This window comes from Galleria mellonella, unplaced genomic scaffold (genome assembly GCF_026898425.1).
Source record: "Galleria mellonella isolate WM207_F2 unplaced genomic scaffold, CSIRO_AGI_GalMel_v1 utg184, whole genome shotgun sequence".
NCBI lineage: Eukaryota > Metazoa > Arthropoda > Insecta > Lepidoptera > Pyralidae > Galleria > Galleria mellonella.
The window spans coordinates 5,832,131-5,849,443 of record NW_026442025.1 but is presented as its reverse complement, the minus strand read 5'-3'; the positions used below and the strand labels follow the sequence as shown (position 1 = coordinate 5,849,443).

Below are 17,313 nucleotides of genomic sequence, written 5' to 3'. Positions count from 1 at the left end.
TTTTATATTTTTATCTCGGCGATTAAATGTTATTACAGTTTCTATCATCAGATTAATTCAAGAATTTCATGTAATTTTTTATCATTTAGTTAGTTAATAGTTTAGTTTATTGGTTAAATTTAAATTGTACGGAATCTTATACAATTAGAAATGTCGTATTTTCTTATTGCTAATAAAGGAATGGTAACCCTATCTGCACGGGGAAAAAGGGATTATTAGTGATGGGGATTAAGGGCCCCATTGCCAGCACGACCTCCATGCAGTTCCCCCTGAACCATCATGATTAATACTTGTTGCATTCGTTACGATGAGCTAACTGACCTGTTTTCATGCTCATCTATCATCCCTCACTGGTACCCCGCCAGTGTATACCGATAGCGCAGGCGGGATTACAATTCCATTATCATCCAATAAAAAAAACCCCTGTCTACACTATCGATATACGCTACCGGGGTATCGGTGATAAGTTCTAGGTGATGAAGGCAAGTCAGTTAGCTCATCATGACGAATTAAAAAAAAATCGCGATAGTTTCTAGAGAAACCGCGTATAGGTCGGCCCGTCAGGATATATTGGAATGGTGCCGTTTAATTCAATGGAATTCAATTGTTTTTGGGAGGAGGAGGATTGTCAGTCATTACTAATAATCCCTTTCTCCCAAAAGAAATATCGTATTCGTAGAATTCATAATATGATACGTCTAATTCTACAACCGGTGGTAATGAGCCAACTTAAGAAACGGATAATCAATGGGATAGAAAGGTTTTCAAGTACCAACTCCTGGCGAGATGGACGATGATCTCTTAAGTATTGTAAGAACAAAAAGAACACGGAATATGGCGAAGGTGTTGTGCCACATACCTACACTAAAAAAAACAGTCGATTTGATAATCTCCTTCTTTTTGAACTCGGTTGAATAAACAGACTCAATCTTTCATTCTGTTCCACTGACACAGTTCCAAAGTGTATCCTTTGGAAACATTTCTATACAAATGTATAATTAATTGCAACAAATGTAAAATTATTATGAATAACGTATTACGCAGTACAAAGACCTGTTATATCTGAATTATATAACAGTTTGTTAATATTCTACTACGCTATTTCATTGCTTATTCATATTTTTAGATATTTTAGTAGCTAAGTAGGTATTTCTTTATTATATTCTGTTATATCATCATCTCGGCCTTTATCTGTAGGCCTTTATTCATCAGTGGACAAATAATGGCTAAGATAATGATGATGGCATCTTCTTCTTCTTAAGATGCCATTACCTACCGGAGGTTGGCAATCATCATGGCGATCTTTTCCTTGTCTACCGCCATCTTGAAATGGGACCTGGTGCTCATTTCGATCCATTACCACTGCCTTAGATTTTTCAATCAGAAGGTTTCCTGGTCTTCGACAACCTTAGATATCATCATATCAGCCATTATCTCTACACTCCTGAATATAGCTCTCACTCATAGACTGCCGTAAGGATCGGTCCCTAGCCACCTTTTTTTTTTTTTTTTTTTTTTAACGTCTGGAAAATGCTTTATGCAGACCCATACACCTTGTGGGAGGTGAATGGGTACTGTGGGAATCCCCCCGTAAGGTGGGGGTGTACCCACTAAAAACCAGACGATATACCCTCGAGGTGCCATATGTCGGAGACATGGGTTCGCTTTCGCACTCACCACATCTCAGACGGCAGCGACCCGCCCCCAGATGGTAAGAACAGGTCTCCTCTCTCAAGATAGGGTGGATGGCGTGCTCACCCTACCACTCGGAGGATGCGCCGGTATATTAGCACATCCCCCAGGACCATTGGGACAATACCTTCCCACAGGTATCACCCCGGCCCTAGTGGGGAAGGAGGAGGGGCGGAACTGGGCGCGCCCCTCCTTCTGCGTCTGACTCGTCTGCGGCGGATTGACGGTGCGAAAGTGGCACTCTCCCGCTCCCTTTCCGCCGCCTCCTTCTGCGACATGACGGCGTCGCAGAAGGCGAGCATCGCTTCCCACGATCTCTCACTGCTCACCATCCGCCGAACCACGGCGGGCAGTGAGAGATCGGTCCCCACTATCGCGGACAAGATACGACGCTCATCGGCATACGCTGGGCACTCCTCCAGCGTATGCTCCGCCGTGTCCTGGTCCGCTCCACAAGCATGGCACTCCTCCGTCGGCTCCCTGCGCGCGACATGACACAGATATCGCCCAAAGCACCCATGCCCGGACAGTATCTGTGTCATCCTGAAGGTCAGCGGCCTTCGCCGCCTATCCATCCACTTCTTAAGAAGTGGACGGATAGCCTCGACGGTCCTTCGGCCGGCCGATGGATCGGCCAGCCGCTGTTCCCACTCCCGCTGCAGGACCCGTCGAATGTGGTACTTCCGCAGCGCAACTTCCAGCCTGGAAGGCTCGGCACCCTGGCGCCTCCGCTCTGCACGCCACTCATAGACCGACGCACAGGCATTGGCCTCCAAGTCCCAGGGCGGCGAGCCCGCCATCACACACGCCGCCTCCGTGGAGATAGTGCGGTATCCGCGTATAATGCGGATTGCCATGGCCCTATGTGGCCTGTTTAAACAAGCCACATTTTGCCTGCTCAGGGCCCTATTCCATATTGGAGCCCCGTACAGGGCCATGGACCTCACCACCCCAAGATAGAGGCGACGTGCGCTCCCTCCTGGCCCTCCTATGTTTGGCAGCAGCCGGCTTAGAGCACCGGCAGCCGCCATAAGGCGGGGGGCCAACCTCTGGAAGTGCTTACGGAAGTTCCAGCGACTGTCTAAGTCAAGCCCTAAGTACCTCATATGGGGCTTGACGACCAATCTCTGGCCACTGACCATTATGTGGGCTCCCTCTGGTGGCGCTCGTCGGGGTCTGTGAAAGCATAGTACCTCCGACTTCTCCAGCGCCACATGGAGCCCAAGGCGACGCGCACGACCGACGACGAGTGCCACGTTTGCCGTGGCAAGACGGGCAGCTTCCCTGTAAGTCCTCCCCTTGGCAACAACAAGTGTGTCATCTGCATAGCAGACAACATCGCTGCCGGAAAGTAGAGCACCCCGCAAGTTCCAGTCATACCCGATGTTCCACAAGATCGGTCCTAGCACCGACCCCTGTGGGACACCACGCTGCATCTCCCTCGACGTTACCGCCCCATTCTGTCCCACGCAGTGCACTATCCTGTGCTCTAGGTAGGCCCCGATTACGTCCCGTAAGTAGGGAGGCACCTGATGATATTTTAGTGCCTCCCTAATGCACGCAAATGGCAGAGTGTTGAAGGCGTTCTTGATGTCGAGCGACACCGCCAACAGCACCCCACCGCAGGACGTCGCCTCATCCGAGAGAGCCCGAACACGAGCGACGGCATCGATGGTGCTCAGACCCGCACGAAATCCGAACTGCCTCGGACTGAGGCCGGGACCTACTTGGGACAGGTGTTGGTTGAGGCGACCAGCTATTATTCTTTCAAACAGCTTGCCGACCTCCCCCAGTAGTACTATGGGACGGAATGCCGAGGGTACAAGGGAACCTGCGGGGTGCCCCTCCTTCCGTAAGAGGACCACTCTGCCCATCTTCCACTCGTCGGGAAATCGTCCCGTCTCCAGGCACCTGTCGAACAGGTCCCGGAGACGGTCCCCTAGGGCGCCCAGGGCCAGGACTAGAACGCGGCCGGGTATTCCATCAGGCCCCGGGGCGGTGTTTTTCGCCCGGAGCCTATCCACAGCCGCTGCAAACTCCTCCTGGGAGACTCTCGTGGCCCCTACAACTCCGGCACCACTAACCTCATGGCTCCGCGGTAACATGGGAGGGGGTAAACTCCGGCTGCGCTGGGAAAAGCGCAGCCAGTACCTCTTCCAGCTGTTGAGGCGGGATGCGTTCCGCTTCCGGGGGCGCCCAGGGGCGCATTTTGCCCCTTACCGTACGATACGGGCGCCCCCATGGATCCCTCTCGAGAGTTTCGAGAAGCTCCTTCCTGGCCCTCTCCTTGGCGCTGGTGATGGCTAGCCGCAGGGTTTTCGTCTTCCCCCGATAGATCCTATACAGCTCAGCTTCCTCCTCGGCGGTGCGGCCCGTCCTTCTGTGGCGATACCGCGTGTACTGACGTCGAGCGGCCCCCAATTCGTCTCTGAGGGCCGCTATCTCCTCCGACCACCAGTACACCTGTCGCCGAGTAGGAGGGGGACCGGCTCGAGGCATTGACGCATCACATATCTGCGTCAATACCTCCGTGAACTGGTGTGCCTCCCCTTCCACCTCCACAGGCCTGGGACGACTGTCTGATGCCCAGGCCTGAACTAAGGAAGCCTCCATCAAGACGTCCCTATCAAGACGCCTCAATGCCCATTTGGGGAATGTCGGGACGTGCCTACCCCCGGTGATCATGGGCCGGGGCCATGGACGAGGGGAGCACGTCCAACCGAATATAACGGTGGTCAGACATGGTCTCCACCTCGGCCATTACTCTCCAGCCCCGTACCCTGTGTGCGATTGTAGAACTGGCGAGCGAAATGTCAACTATCGACTCGCCATTAAATCGCACACACGTGGCAGCTGACCCGTGGTTTAGGACCACTAAGCCAGCCGCGATCGCCCAATCCTCCAGCAGCTTGCCGCGAGCAGTGGTAACCCGGTCGCCCCACGCCATTGATCTCGCATTGAGGTCACCGAGCACCATCACAGGACGGGTTGAAAATTGTCCTATAAGGGCTCCCAACCCATCTATGTACTGCCCGAACTCAGCAAAACTCCTGTTGGGAGAGAAGTACACCCCGACGACGAGGATTTCCCCCCAGCTCACACCAACGATGCCGGACGAACTGAAGAGACCCACGGCCTGCGGGGAGGTAGGTTTCCTACCAACACTTCCTACCGCAACCAGCGCATCAGTATCGCCGAACCAGTTATCCCCTAGAGGGATAAACAGAGGCTCGGCGGCCACAACCAAATCCACTCCCATTTCTGCGACGCTCTGAAAAAGAAGATTTTGAGCGTCGCGGCAGTGGTTCAGATTCGCTTGCAGGATGCGATGGTGCATTTATCGAAGTTCCATCGCCTCCTGCACACCCCTCTGGGAAGGTCCAGCGGTAGGGGTCATAGTTGGCCCTCTTTTCCACCCCTGAGGGGGGGTACAGGTTTTTGCCCCCACTCGGTGGTTGGCAGGACGACCCGCCGCCGAGCATAGCATGCACTTTGGGGCAGCACTACAGACCGCCGCCTTGTGGCCAGCCTCTCCGCAGCGGAAGCATAGTCCGCTCCGGTCTTCCGCAAGTGTGCATTTGGTACGAACGTGCCCGATGTGAAGACACCGGAAGCAGCGCAGGGGTTGAGCCCTAAGAAGCTCGGCCCTGGCTTTGACCCAGCCAATGCCAAGACGACCCGCCGTCGTAATGCATTTGATCGCAACGACGGGTCCTCTGACCCAGCAGGTACCTAGGCCGGAGGGGCCTCTGCGGATTGTGCCGGCCCTGACTTCATCCGGCCGGCAACCCCCTCCCTAGCGACTGCCTCTGCGACCTCTTCAGGGGTCACAGCATCGTCCAAATCCAGTACCCTCATCTCGGCAGTCTTGCAAGGCCTGGACACCTTTACCCAATCCTCAGGAAGGACCTGTCGGATCCTCTCAGCCAGCTGATCCGCATGACCACCATTCTCAGCGCCCAGGATTTCAATAATCCGGGCGCCCGTAGCTGCCACCTTCATTCTTACCCCCCGATCCCCATGTCCGGGAGACTGATTTTACTCCTGGTCTCCCGGATAATCTGGGAGTAAGTGACTCCGCGCCCCTCAGCCTCGGGGTTCAGAGCCAATACCACCGCTGCTGAACGCGGGGCACGGAGCTTTGCTGGGGAGGGCTTGCCACCGCCATTCTTCTGTGGCTGTTGGGCCGGGCCTCCTGCACGACGAGAATGCTGTTTAGCAGTCATCTGCCTATCCCGCATCTGAGTTTGACGCCCTCTGCGCCTGGACACCTCAGTCCAAGTCTCCTCTGAAGCCATAGCCTCTGGATTTTCCCGGGGGAGGATCGTCGGCAGCGACGGCCAGTTCCCATCCAGGACCTGCGAAGAGAGAGGTCTGACAGCAGTAGGTTGCGGTTGCTGCACCCTTCCGGCCGCCTGATTGGGCTGCCGTTCCGCTGAAAGGCGGGCTTTGATAGCACCCGCCGCTGGCTGGCTCGCAAGGTCGCGGATGCGCGCATCTCTCCTTAGGGCAGGCCTGAAGTTAGCTGGATGCTCAGGGTGGTCAAACATCATCTCCTCGTTCTCTCCCTCAACATCGAGAAAGTGAGCACTGATGTTGGACGGGGAGGCAAGAGGACCGTTATACCCACTAAACCTTCTGCAGACCAGGTCCATCCTCTGGTTTACAGCGGCTCCAACAGATTGTAAGATCTGCGCCTTAAACTCGTCCGGATCAAAGCCCAGGATCTCGCGGAGGTCACGCTCAGGAGCATGCCCGGGGGCATTAGCCCTAGCCAGGGAGGATCTCTCATGCCTCGCTGGAGGTGGTGGAGGGGGAGCAGCACGCCTATTCGCGGTGCGGTTCCTGTCCTCAAGGATCTCTGCCACCTGGCGCTTCAGCTCCCTGACCTCGTCCTCCAGACGCTGGTTTTTTGCCAGCACTGGTGCCATAGAAGTCGGGATCAGGTCGACACCAAGCCTGTCTGCCAACATCTCAAAGGAGGATATACCCTCCTTCAGCTCCTTAACGGAAGCCCCCTTTAAATTACCGCACTTGCGGACTGCTTCCCTGAGTTGCATCGCGTTGGCGTGCATCGCCTTCTTCAACCTGGCAACGGACGCTTCCGCCACCGTTTGCTTCTCAGAGGTTTGGGGAGGGGACTTCTTGCCCTTCCCTTTTCCCTTCTTCTTGGGAGGTCCCGACTGGGATGCCACATCCTCCGACAATAGCCTAAAGCTATTGTCTTCCAAGTAGGCAAGGTGCGTCGTGGCCTTCCCCACTTCATGATAGTGTTGGCCGGAACCACCAACAACTGTATTCCTGAAGTCTCCACCAACATCGACGCTCGAGTCTCTGGAATCAGAGACCAGTTCACCATCACGCTTTCTTTTCCGGGCAGTTGACTCCACCGACGAATCTCTGGACGCGAACGGGGTCGGCAGCCGTGATAAGCCACTCTTGGTTTGCGACCGCGTAACGCGTCTACTTTTCTGCGAGTCAAGCTCTACCTCTCGCATAGCCACCTCTGTACCTTCCTCATCACTGGCCTCTGAGGCCGACCAAAAGGCCATGTCTCCCTGGCGTCCACCAAATCCGAGCGTACTAAGCGACTTTGGATTCGCTTCCAAGCCCTCAATAGCCTCAATATACCCAGGCTCCCCTTTTTTGGATGTCTGTGGCCGCGTGATAGCCACATTCTGCCTCTTCATCTTAGCAGAAGCTCTCGATGAAGCGCCGACCACATCAACTCCGTCCTTCTCGGACACCACATCTTCTCCGTCCTTCACGGACACTACGTCAATGTTTTTTATTTTGTTTAGTTGAGATTCCATGAATTTCCCACGAGTATGGGGGATTGGTTTCGTGCATGGGGTAGCCCCCTGCTTCCATGCACGGCCTACTACGCTTTGGGTGCGGCAGGTGCCCAAAGGTTGGTGCCCTTGTGGCCGATGTTACGTCACCGACCCGCCCACTCCGCAGAACACGCCGACCGAAATAAGTATCCAGCGGCGTGCTCCACAGAGTGAACTGTCCCTCGCCAGGCACCGGAGCTTAAACAAACGGTTTTTATAGAGGTTGTCTCCTCGCGGCCCAGGCAATTAAGCCAAGGCCTCCGTCCCCTCACTCGGGTGCGAAACATGACCACACCTTCGTGAGGGATTACGGTTTTCCGGCGGTGGCACAAAAACCAGCCCGGCTGTGCAGCAAAGCACCCGCCGGGTCCGCCGACCACTCCTACTATGAGGAGTCGCGGGACAGAACCCGCTCCCCGAACGAACACGACAGGCCCAAGGACTTGGGCCCGCCATACACCACTGTCGGAATATTAGCCGTCGGTAAGCGACATCTCTAAGCAGACGTCACTTACCGCCGTTGCCCGGGGTGCACCGTCCCCAGCCATTGTCAGCCGCCGTTCCCGCCGGACGTATCCACCAGGACAAGCGACCATACAATGACCAGGGCGCACTAGGAGGTTTTCCGACCTAGCACCCCGGTCCCTAGCCACCTGCGTCCATTAACTCCCTACAATGCAATTGAAGACATCACTTCATCTACGGGATGGGTCGTCTTACACTGTGTTTACCCGTACGAGATCGTCACTGAACCTTTCTTCCACATCGGTTGTCGGTTCTTCCAGCTTTATTTTTTTTTTTTTATACAACTTAGAATGGCAAACAAGCTGACGGCCCACCTGATGGAAAGTGGTAACCGTCGCCTATAGACATGAGCAGTACCATGGACATAACAGAGTATACTGTTTTGCCCATGATACCCCCCATGCATTGCCATTCCTGAGGACTCAGATGTTATTCCTCTGTACCCAGTAAATTTACGCCAATAATATCAAATAACTCCCTACAATGCACTTGGAAAACATCACTTTATCTACTGGATGGGTCATCTTACGTTTGGTTACGTTACGTATGGTTTGCTCGTACGGGATCGTCACTGAAGAACCTTTCTTTCTCATCAGTTGTCAGTTCTTCGAGCTATGTGATTGGCCTATTGTCACTTCAACTTGCTTATCCTTCGGGGTATGTCAGTCCCTTTGGTTCTTCTGCTTATTCTTCTCTATATTCTCATTTCGGATTGTATCATGCAAAGAAACTTCAAGCATATCCATCCCTATACTTCGTGGAGTAACTTGAAGCTTTTTTATACGAGTAACCGTGTAAGACCATGTTTCGGTTCCGTAGGTCATCACTGTATATATATTCCATCATATCCCTAGTATTATCTCATACATTCGGCAGCGTAAATGTATCTATCGATTGATTAATTTTTCATTTGTTTTACTGTATACTTTAAGGATGTTGTTCGATAATATTTTTTAATATTTTATTGAAATCTATCTTATTAGGATAAAATAAAAATCATTGCTTAATTTTTCTATTAAAAAGTACAGTTAGTGAAACTCAATAAAACATGCCCTTAAAAGGTTAGGAACATCCGTATGTTATTTATCCTAATATGATCCTGAATATAGGTCTAGTACACATTATAAAGACAAAAGATACAAGTTCACTTATATTGCAATAAGACAGGTATATGCACTTTATTATATAGTCAATTCATTCTTCATACCTCGGGATCTCGTACATGTTCGTACCAATTCCCACACGGCTGGTGCATTGTTCGGAATGTCAGCACAGTATAATACGAAAAAAGTAGATCATTGTTTTTCTTCATTAGCACTCGCAAATAATGAGTGTTTACTCACGATTGCACTGTAAAAATTGCAACATGACTATACTAGGTTCAAAACATAAGCGGAAGCGTGCTGTTATATTAATAATAATTTTTGACAAATGACCCTGAATATTCCGTCAGTAATTACAGTCGAGAATAGGGATTGTAACATAAATTTATAAAATATTATTATGCGTGTAGAAATTTTTATACCTAAGTTTGTCAAAGATGAAAAAGGAAATATCGCGTTAATTTGGCCATTTAGAGAGGATAGATGAAAGAAGAATTATGAAAGAGATTTATTAATTACGAACGAAATAATGTTTCGGTAGGCACCGCCCTAGATGAGCATACTCGTATGTCGATCAAATAAGTGACGTGCTGAAGAAGGACCAAATTAAGAATGTAAGAATGAAGTGTATGGAATAGATTGATGAATATGGAAGAAGTCTGTTTGAATCGAAGCATTTAGTCTATGTACGTATTTGTCTAGCAAAAAAAAAACGATATAATTTAAACAGTTTAGTAATCAATTTGTCCCTTTCATAATATATAAATTAAATTATTATTATCTTGGCAATGATGCGAGGTGCACAAAAAAAATCTAATTAATATTAAATAAATCAATAGAATAGTATATAATTTTTTTAAAATTAATCATTTATCATTATGGGATCAACCTGTAAATATATCCTTTTAGATAAAACGAATTTTCTAAATTAAATTAGAACTAACGGAATTGTAACCGATTTGAGAACTTCCTTATTTTTGAATTCGCTTGAAAACTAAAATATGTATATGAATAGAAATGAATTTTATACCAATTATCATTGTAATAGACATTGAGTAATAATATTAATACGATGTGATGGCAAAACATAGCTATATGAAATATATTATAATGTCAACTTAATGACAATACCTATATGTTTATTTAAATAAATTATTGATGATTTTAAAATCGCTAATGTCTATATTTCGGGCCAGAACCCAACGAGATCGATTTCAACGTGTCCTTTCACTATGATTGCCCAATGTTTGTCTCGAGGGCGCTCGGCAGTTCTAAATAGTTCTAGTAAATAATTCGCTTTATTATATAAAAAAATAAATCAATTATGAATGTAGGTACAGTATGTTTCCGGTCAGTTACGTAGTGATTTGGTAACTTCAAACGCACTTGAAATATTAAAAAGTTCACATTATGAGCATAATAAATGTGTTGAACTGTTCCTGTGGAATAAATTGGTAAATAATTGAATTGAGTAACATATATTCTTGTTATACCGTGCTAGGTCGACCTCCCCGTGGTCTCCATTGGAAACCACCGTGCTGAATTTCAGGTATATTCATCGCGATGGGTTAATTGACTTGCCTTTTCATTCTCACCTAACGTCCTTCACTGGTGCCCCACCAATGTATACCTAAGATAATGCCTGCTGTATCCCCACGTTATTTGTACACCATGAGTGCGATGTTAATGGAAATTTATTGTCGAAATATCTTGGTGTTCCAATTTCCATGCTTATTATGTAGATATCAGATTGTTAAAATTATTAAAATTTAGTTCCACAAAAAACCGACTTCAATTATGGCAAAACTAATTATATTTATTCCAAAGCTAAACTACTGAATCGACTCTGATAAAATTTCTGTAAAACTAATCTGAAATTATATTAGATAAAAAAAGATTTTTCCAAATCAAATGACGGAGTTATGAGGAAAGTGGTAACCGTCGCCTACAGCATGAGCAGTACCATGGACATAACAGAGTATACTGTTTCGCCCATGATACCCCCCATGCGTTGCCATTCCTGAGGACTCAGGTTTCCTTTCCAATTCCTCCGTACCACCCTTCAAACCAAAACAGCCATGCAAACACAACTGCTTTACGGTTGAAACAAGAATGGGACAGAGGTACCCAAGCAATCGACTTTTGTACAAAGTCGCCCTCTAGTTAAATATATGTATAGGTTATATTCTAAGTTAAAATATAGTATACTTTATATACTAATTCATGCAGACGAAGCCGCATGATATGACTAGTTTTCAATAATTTCGATTAATTGATAGCGTAATAAAACGATAATCATAGAATAAGTTGCTCATAGACCTACTACTACAAATTTTTCATCTACCTACATCATAGTTAATTTTAAACTTTTACATAAACGCGTTGTTTACATATATTTTAAATAAATCGGGTTAAATCCCGATTGTGTATTTAATATTATTTAGGTAATTATGTAAGTAGATATGTAGGTAATATAATATTTTTTAAATTTTGAAATAGTCATGAGCAGTCGCCTATAGACATGAGCAGTACCATAGACATAACAGAGTATACTGTTTCGCCCATGATACCCCCCCATGCTTTGCCATTCCTGAGGACTCAGGTGTTATTCTTCTGTACCCTGTAAATTCACGCCATATGCCACCCTTCAAACCGAAACACAGTCATGCAAACGCTTCACGGTTGAAACACGGATGGGACAGAGGTACCCAAGCAATCGACTTTTGTACAAACTCTCCCTCTAGTCATAACTCAATAGGAATCTTATTGCTCGATTAATATTTCAATTCCCTATCAGAGCTCTTTTTGAATGAATAATCAATCAAAACTATTTAAAATACTATAAATTCTTTACCAAGCTTACTACAAGTTTCGATTTATAAATGCAAGAGTTATTGCATTACATTTATTGAAAAGAAAAAACAATAGAATTGCATCTAATAACTAACTTCAAATATTTATCAATAGGTACTTATAAAGTAGCTCTTTCGTTAGTGGTAATTTATAATTCGTGCATCGTAACACGCTTGACCGATAATTTTTCAATTATATTTTCAGTAACCATTGAAATGTAGGTCAATTATTGTATAAATATCTTTTATTACTCTACCTCTGAAGAGTAATGTAGTTTATATATATTTTGTACTACCTGTATCCCGCGGTTTAACCTGTGTGTCATTAGATATGGGTAAACCACTAATATAAGAAAGATAAGATTCCCATAATACTTGCAATTAAAAATTTAAGTACCGCCTTATCACAAAATGTTAAACTTGCGACAGACAGTTGTTCAATACATGTTTAGAAGTTTTAATGTAAAAAACATGTTTAAATAACTGTTTATGTATGAACAAAGGAAACATACATACATACATATCTGTCACGCCTGTCTCCCATTAGGGTAGGCAGAAACAATGGAACGCCAAATGCTTCGATTCAAACAAACCTCTTTCGCTTCTTCCACATTCATCAATCTTGTCATACACGCTCGTCGGTTACGGGTACTTTTAATTTGGCCCTTCTTCAGCACGTCGCCTATTTGGTCGACATACGTCCGTCTAGGGCGGCAAACACTGCGTTATTTATAATAAAATTTGCTTAAATTAATAAATTTTATTATAATAATAAACATATTTCGGCACAAAAAAAAATTACAGCATTGCTTAGATAAACGGTATTTTAATTTTTTTTTTTTATAGTAAAACCGGTACGGTTTACTCTGCAAAAAAGCTACACCAATCATGAACACACACACTAATATAAATGACGAGATATTTCGTGGACATAACAATATGTATTACATTGAAAATATTCAAATTTAGAACGCAAAATGTTTGAATTTCGACTTCAATAGGTAACTACTGCATTATTGTTAGTCAATCACATAATCTGTTATAGAAACGGAAAACACAAAACGAAAACAAAAGTGTACTTGTCCTTGTAGCAGTCTCGACAAAAACGTGCCCTAGGTACATCACACCACACAGACGTATGTGACATAATGTGTCGAACACGTTGTGCTGACTGCTGAGCAAGGTTCCACTTCCTTCTATTATTAATATTAATACGAAGGTCAGTATTAAATAACGTTAGAACACGGCGAAAAATAATAAATCATGACGTCAAAGTAACGTAAGTCCAAATAATTTTCGAACGTCACTATTTGACTATCCATAATAAGTGTGTACATTTTCAGGGTTCATGTATACATGTAAAACCCTTTATTACACCATAACTTTTAAATACCACAACAATTTTGGTTTCTTTTTTAATCGGCGATAATGAAATGGTAACCTCGCTTATGCTATCGATTTACGATAACGCAGCATCAATAAGGACAATAGGTGAGGATGAATCAAGTCAGTTATGTCCCCTAATGACGAATTCATAATAAATTATTAGGTCCAATGTATCCGACGGAAGCCGCGTGGAGGTCGACCTGATAGCATATTGTTAGCGATGGGGCTGTTAGAGCCCCACTACTGAGAACGCCTTTTCCTCCCCAGATTTGGATACATGAGGTATCATTAGAATCCCTATCTTCAAGTGACATTAACTATTGTAAAATATTTATTTTTTTTGGCAAAACAGTGCTTTTTTATCATTATTTTATTCGTAAACCTTTTTACTACGTCAGTTGTATTTATCCGGCCATATCAAATTTATCCATCAAAGAATCTGTGTTTGTATGTTTGTTTTTATGTTATTAACTGCCTACAACATTATTACAGTAATAAAATAAACACGTTAAATAGAACGCGAGTTCGATCGATTTTCAAATTCAAAGTCTAATTATTTTCCAAATATTTTTAATTGTAGATGTAATATGTGTCCTAGATAGGTAGATATATTTGTATTACGTACATATATCCTACAATCTAGGACACAGGTTTATCTATGTAAGCAATTTTATTCAAATAAATATATTCAATATTTATTAGTAAGTTTTCTTATTTATTATTCAGCCAAGTACTGAATAATAAATAAGAAAAAAAATATATATATATATATATATATATTCTTTATTGCACTTGTAAATTACATAGATAATATATTGTAAGCAAAGATAGTCTTATCTCTGATAGAGGTCTCTTATATAATTATAATTATTACTATGTTTTGTGGCATAATGAGAATTTATATAATTTATTCATAGTTTCAATGTCATATTGAGTATCGATTACTTAAAGTTATTGAAGTTAACATGTTTAATGTTAATGCTTAAATTTCCTGTTAAAGTCATTGGATTTCCTTAAAGAGAAAAAAAAAAATAAGTACTGATAGGAAAGGATTCTATCCTTTTCTTCCTCCTTTTTTCAGATTTTTTATAAAAATATTTTAGAGATTTTGAAATTTTCAAATCGCTGCGGCGATCTATTATACTAGATATGCTATAGAATATACTACGCTCGGAATTTCACTACGTGAAAGAATGTGAAACAATATCTTATACACTGAACAAAAGTGATCAATTTAATCCATCGAATCAGTAAGTTGAAGTGGCATTGAACCGGTCACGTCGCTCGAAAAACCGATAACTGGCGACGAAAAAACAGTGTCATCCAATTTAAAAATTGTAAAGTGATTTCCACTAGATGGCAGTGTTTTCAATCTTGATTCAATTTAGTCTGATTTAGTCGAAGATCAATGGATCGATTGTTGGACGTCGATCTTTGATTATTGAAGCGATCTTTTTAACATGTCGATACAAAATGTAAAGATCGAAACAGATATATTTCATTCTTTATAAGTAGATACAAATATGTATGAGTTTCATAAAATTGGTATCCCCTATATAAAATCTGGTAACTCTAAACTTTGTCTATTTTAGAAAATTGTAAAGTATTCCATATCCATGACTCTAAAAAAGGCAGTTTTTTTATAGATATATGCATATGAAAATATTGAATTTTACTTTTATGAGATCGATCTCGAACACTGATTTATGATGAAACGAACTGAATCTTTAATGGGAATGAATTAAAAAATATATAGTTTTATAAAGAATTGAAACCCTGCTAGATGGAGCGACGACCTCAAATGAGCCACAAATACTCGCAGGCAGTTGAATGCCATCTAAATTGATATGTTCAGAGCCGTTATTTGTGGTAATCTAGGGATGTCTATGTTCAATCATAAATAAAATAATAACAATGAATGATAACGGGCAACCATCAACCGGGCAAGTGCCCAGAACGGCAGAAACGGCAATAAGTTCATTAAAAGTAACATGGTCATTCACTGTAAATCAATTAGCAGCCAATATTAATTTTTGCCCAGAGTGACAAAAGAGTCTAATCGGGCACTGTAAAAGAAAAGCTATTTTGAAAATATTACAAGTAATTGATGGATGCAAATGTAAACATTTTCTTTAAGAGGAATTCCTGACTACAAATGATTTCATTTATTTTTATTTAAAATTTATATTCTACTTGGAACATATAAATCTTTTGTAAATTGAGATAACAAAAGATTTCTAAATACATATTTACTTATATTCAATGTTAAAAACCAGTAAGTAATAAAAATAAAACTTCTTTAACAAATGTCTTCAATATAAGCTATTTGATTTTTTTTTTATTGGGACAGTTTTTGCTCAATAGTACATAAAATATATTTTTATTTAACCATTAACTTTTTTTATTAGACAGTTGAAAAAAGATTGCTAGTAAAAAAAACAAGTTAGTAAACATTAAATCATTTTGTATAGTGTTTTAAAGAAAAAAATGCAAGGTTGAAGCATAATTGAGTTATAATAAAAGTCTACAGAATATATCTTTATAATAAAACGCTTATTTGGAAATTATTATAATACTACCATTAAATCTAGAACAAAAATTAAAATTTATTATCTGAAATTAAATATATATATATATATATAGGTAATTACCTTAATTAATATAATTCAAAATTTTGTTTTAAGAAATTTGTATTATCTTGTAAAGGTCATTATTATCAGTCCATTACAGTATTTTGAATCCACTGCTGGACAAAAATGGTCATTAAAATAAAAATACTTGAAAACACGCGACTTCGCTTTCCAAATTAAAATATTTCCAATACATCTACGAAATATCTCATTGCTTGAGTAAATATTTGTTTCAGCTTGCATTCATGTATAATTACTTATAATAAATGTCTACAAACAAACCTCAAACAATCAATCAACCAAACAAATTTCAATTTATAATTTCCAAACATTCCAAAGCTTGTACATTTTTCTTACTCATCTCGTATATTTCTCGTGTTTACATGCTTTTTGTTCAAAATAAATGTATATTTTACTCCGCCCTAATTCAACTAAATACCATTGTAGTGTTACTAAATGGGTAACTGTGTTAGTACAAATGTCATGACCAGATGTGATCGATCCGTTGCGCACGCGCAGCGCACCCCGGTACCGTCAGCGTTTTCATTGTTTTGTAATAAGAAAATTTAAGATTTTATTCCAATAAGACAACCCATAATTGTCAGGAATGGCAACATATGATGCGTCACAATTTATACTATGAGGTCCATAGCGCTATTGTTGTCTATAGGCGACGGCTATCAATTTATATATTTATATTATTCAATTCTTATACAATAAAGAGTAAATAAACAAATGTAATAAAAATTAAAAATGCGCAAGTTTGTACGGATGGATGTTTGTTACTCTTTCACGCAAAATCTACTGTATGAATTTGAATGAAGAAATTTAATACACGGGTAGATTATATTCTAACTTAGTGCATAGGATACGAGTACTTTATATACTGTTTCACGCGGGCAAAGCCGCGAGATACAGCAAGTAATCAATATAATAAAAATCCATCTTGAAGTCACTACATAACAAATATTATTAATTAATATTTTTTTCGCGTTGTTGATGCTATCTGTACACCATAATCGCAAAGGTCGTCTTTGTGTAATGGTATTTTGCATGGTTGCCTAGATTAGGGATTGGTTTCAAAGGCCAATGACTAACTAAGGTCAACGAGGGCCCAACAGGTATTCATTTAGAGACGACGGGATAATATAATATAATCGAATTAAGTTTATTTAATGATTTATACATACCTAATGCAATCTTGCGGGGGGGAATCCCATTGCTAGCAATATACCCAACCAGATCGGCCTCCTCGCGGTTCCCCCTGGAAACTATCATGGTTGATTCCCGA

General features: G+C 42.8%; 2 protein-coding genes across 3 annotated transcripts in view; one reads left to right on the top strand and one right to left on the bottom strand.

The window, feature by feature from the left end:
• The window catches only part of LOC113512171 (torso-like protein), a 72,424-nt gene that overhangs the window by 23,231 nt on the left and 31,880 nt on the right, over positions 1–17,313 (top strand). The gene's annotated exons all lie outside the window — the stretch shown is intronic.
• Positions 4,361–5,029, bottom strand: LOC128200421 (uncharacterized). The gene has a single exon (XM_052893811.1). It carries the CDS (start codon positions 5,027–5,029, stop codon positions 4,361–4,363), a length of 669 nt encoding a protein of 222 aa, XP_052749771.1.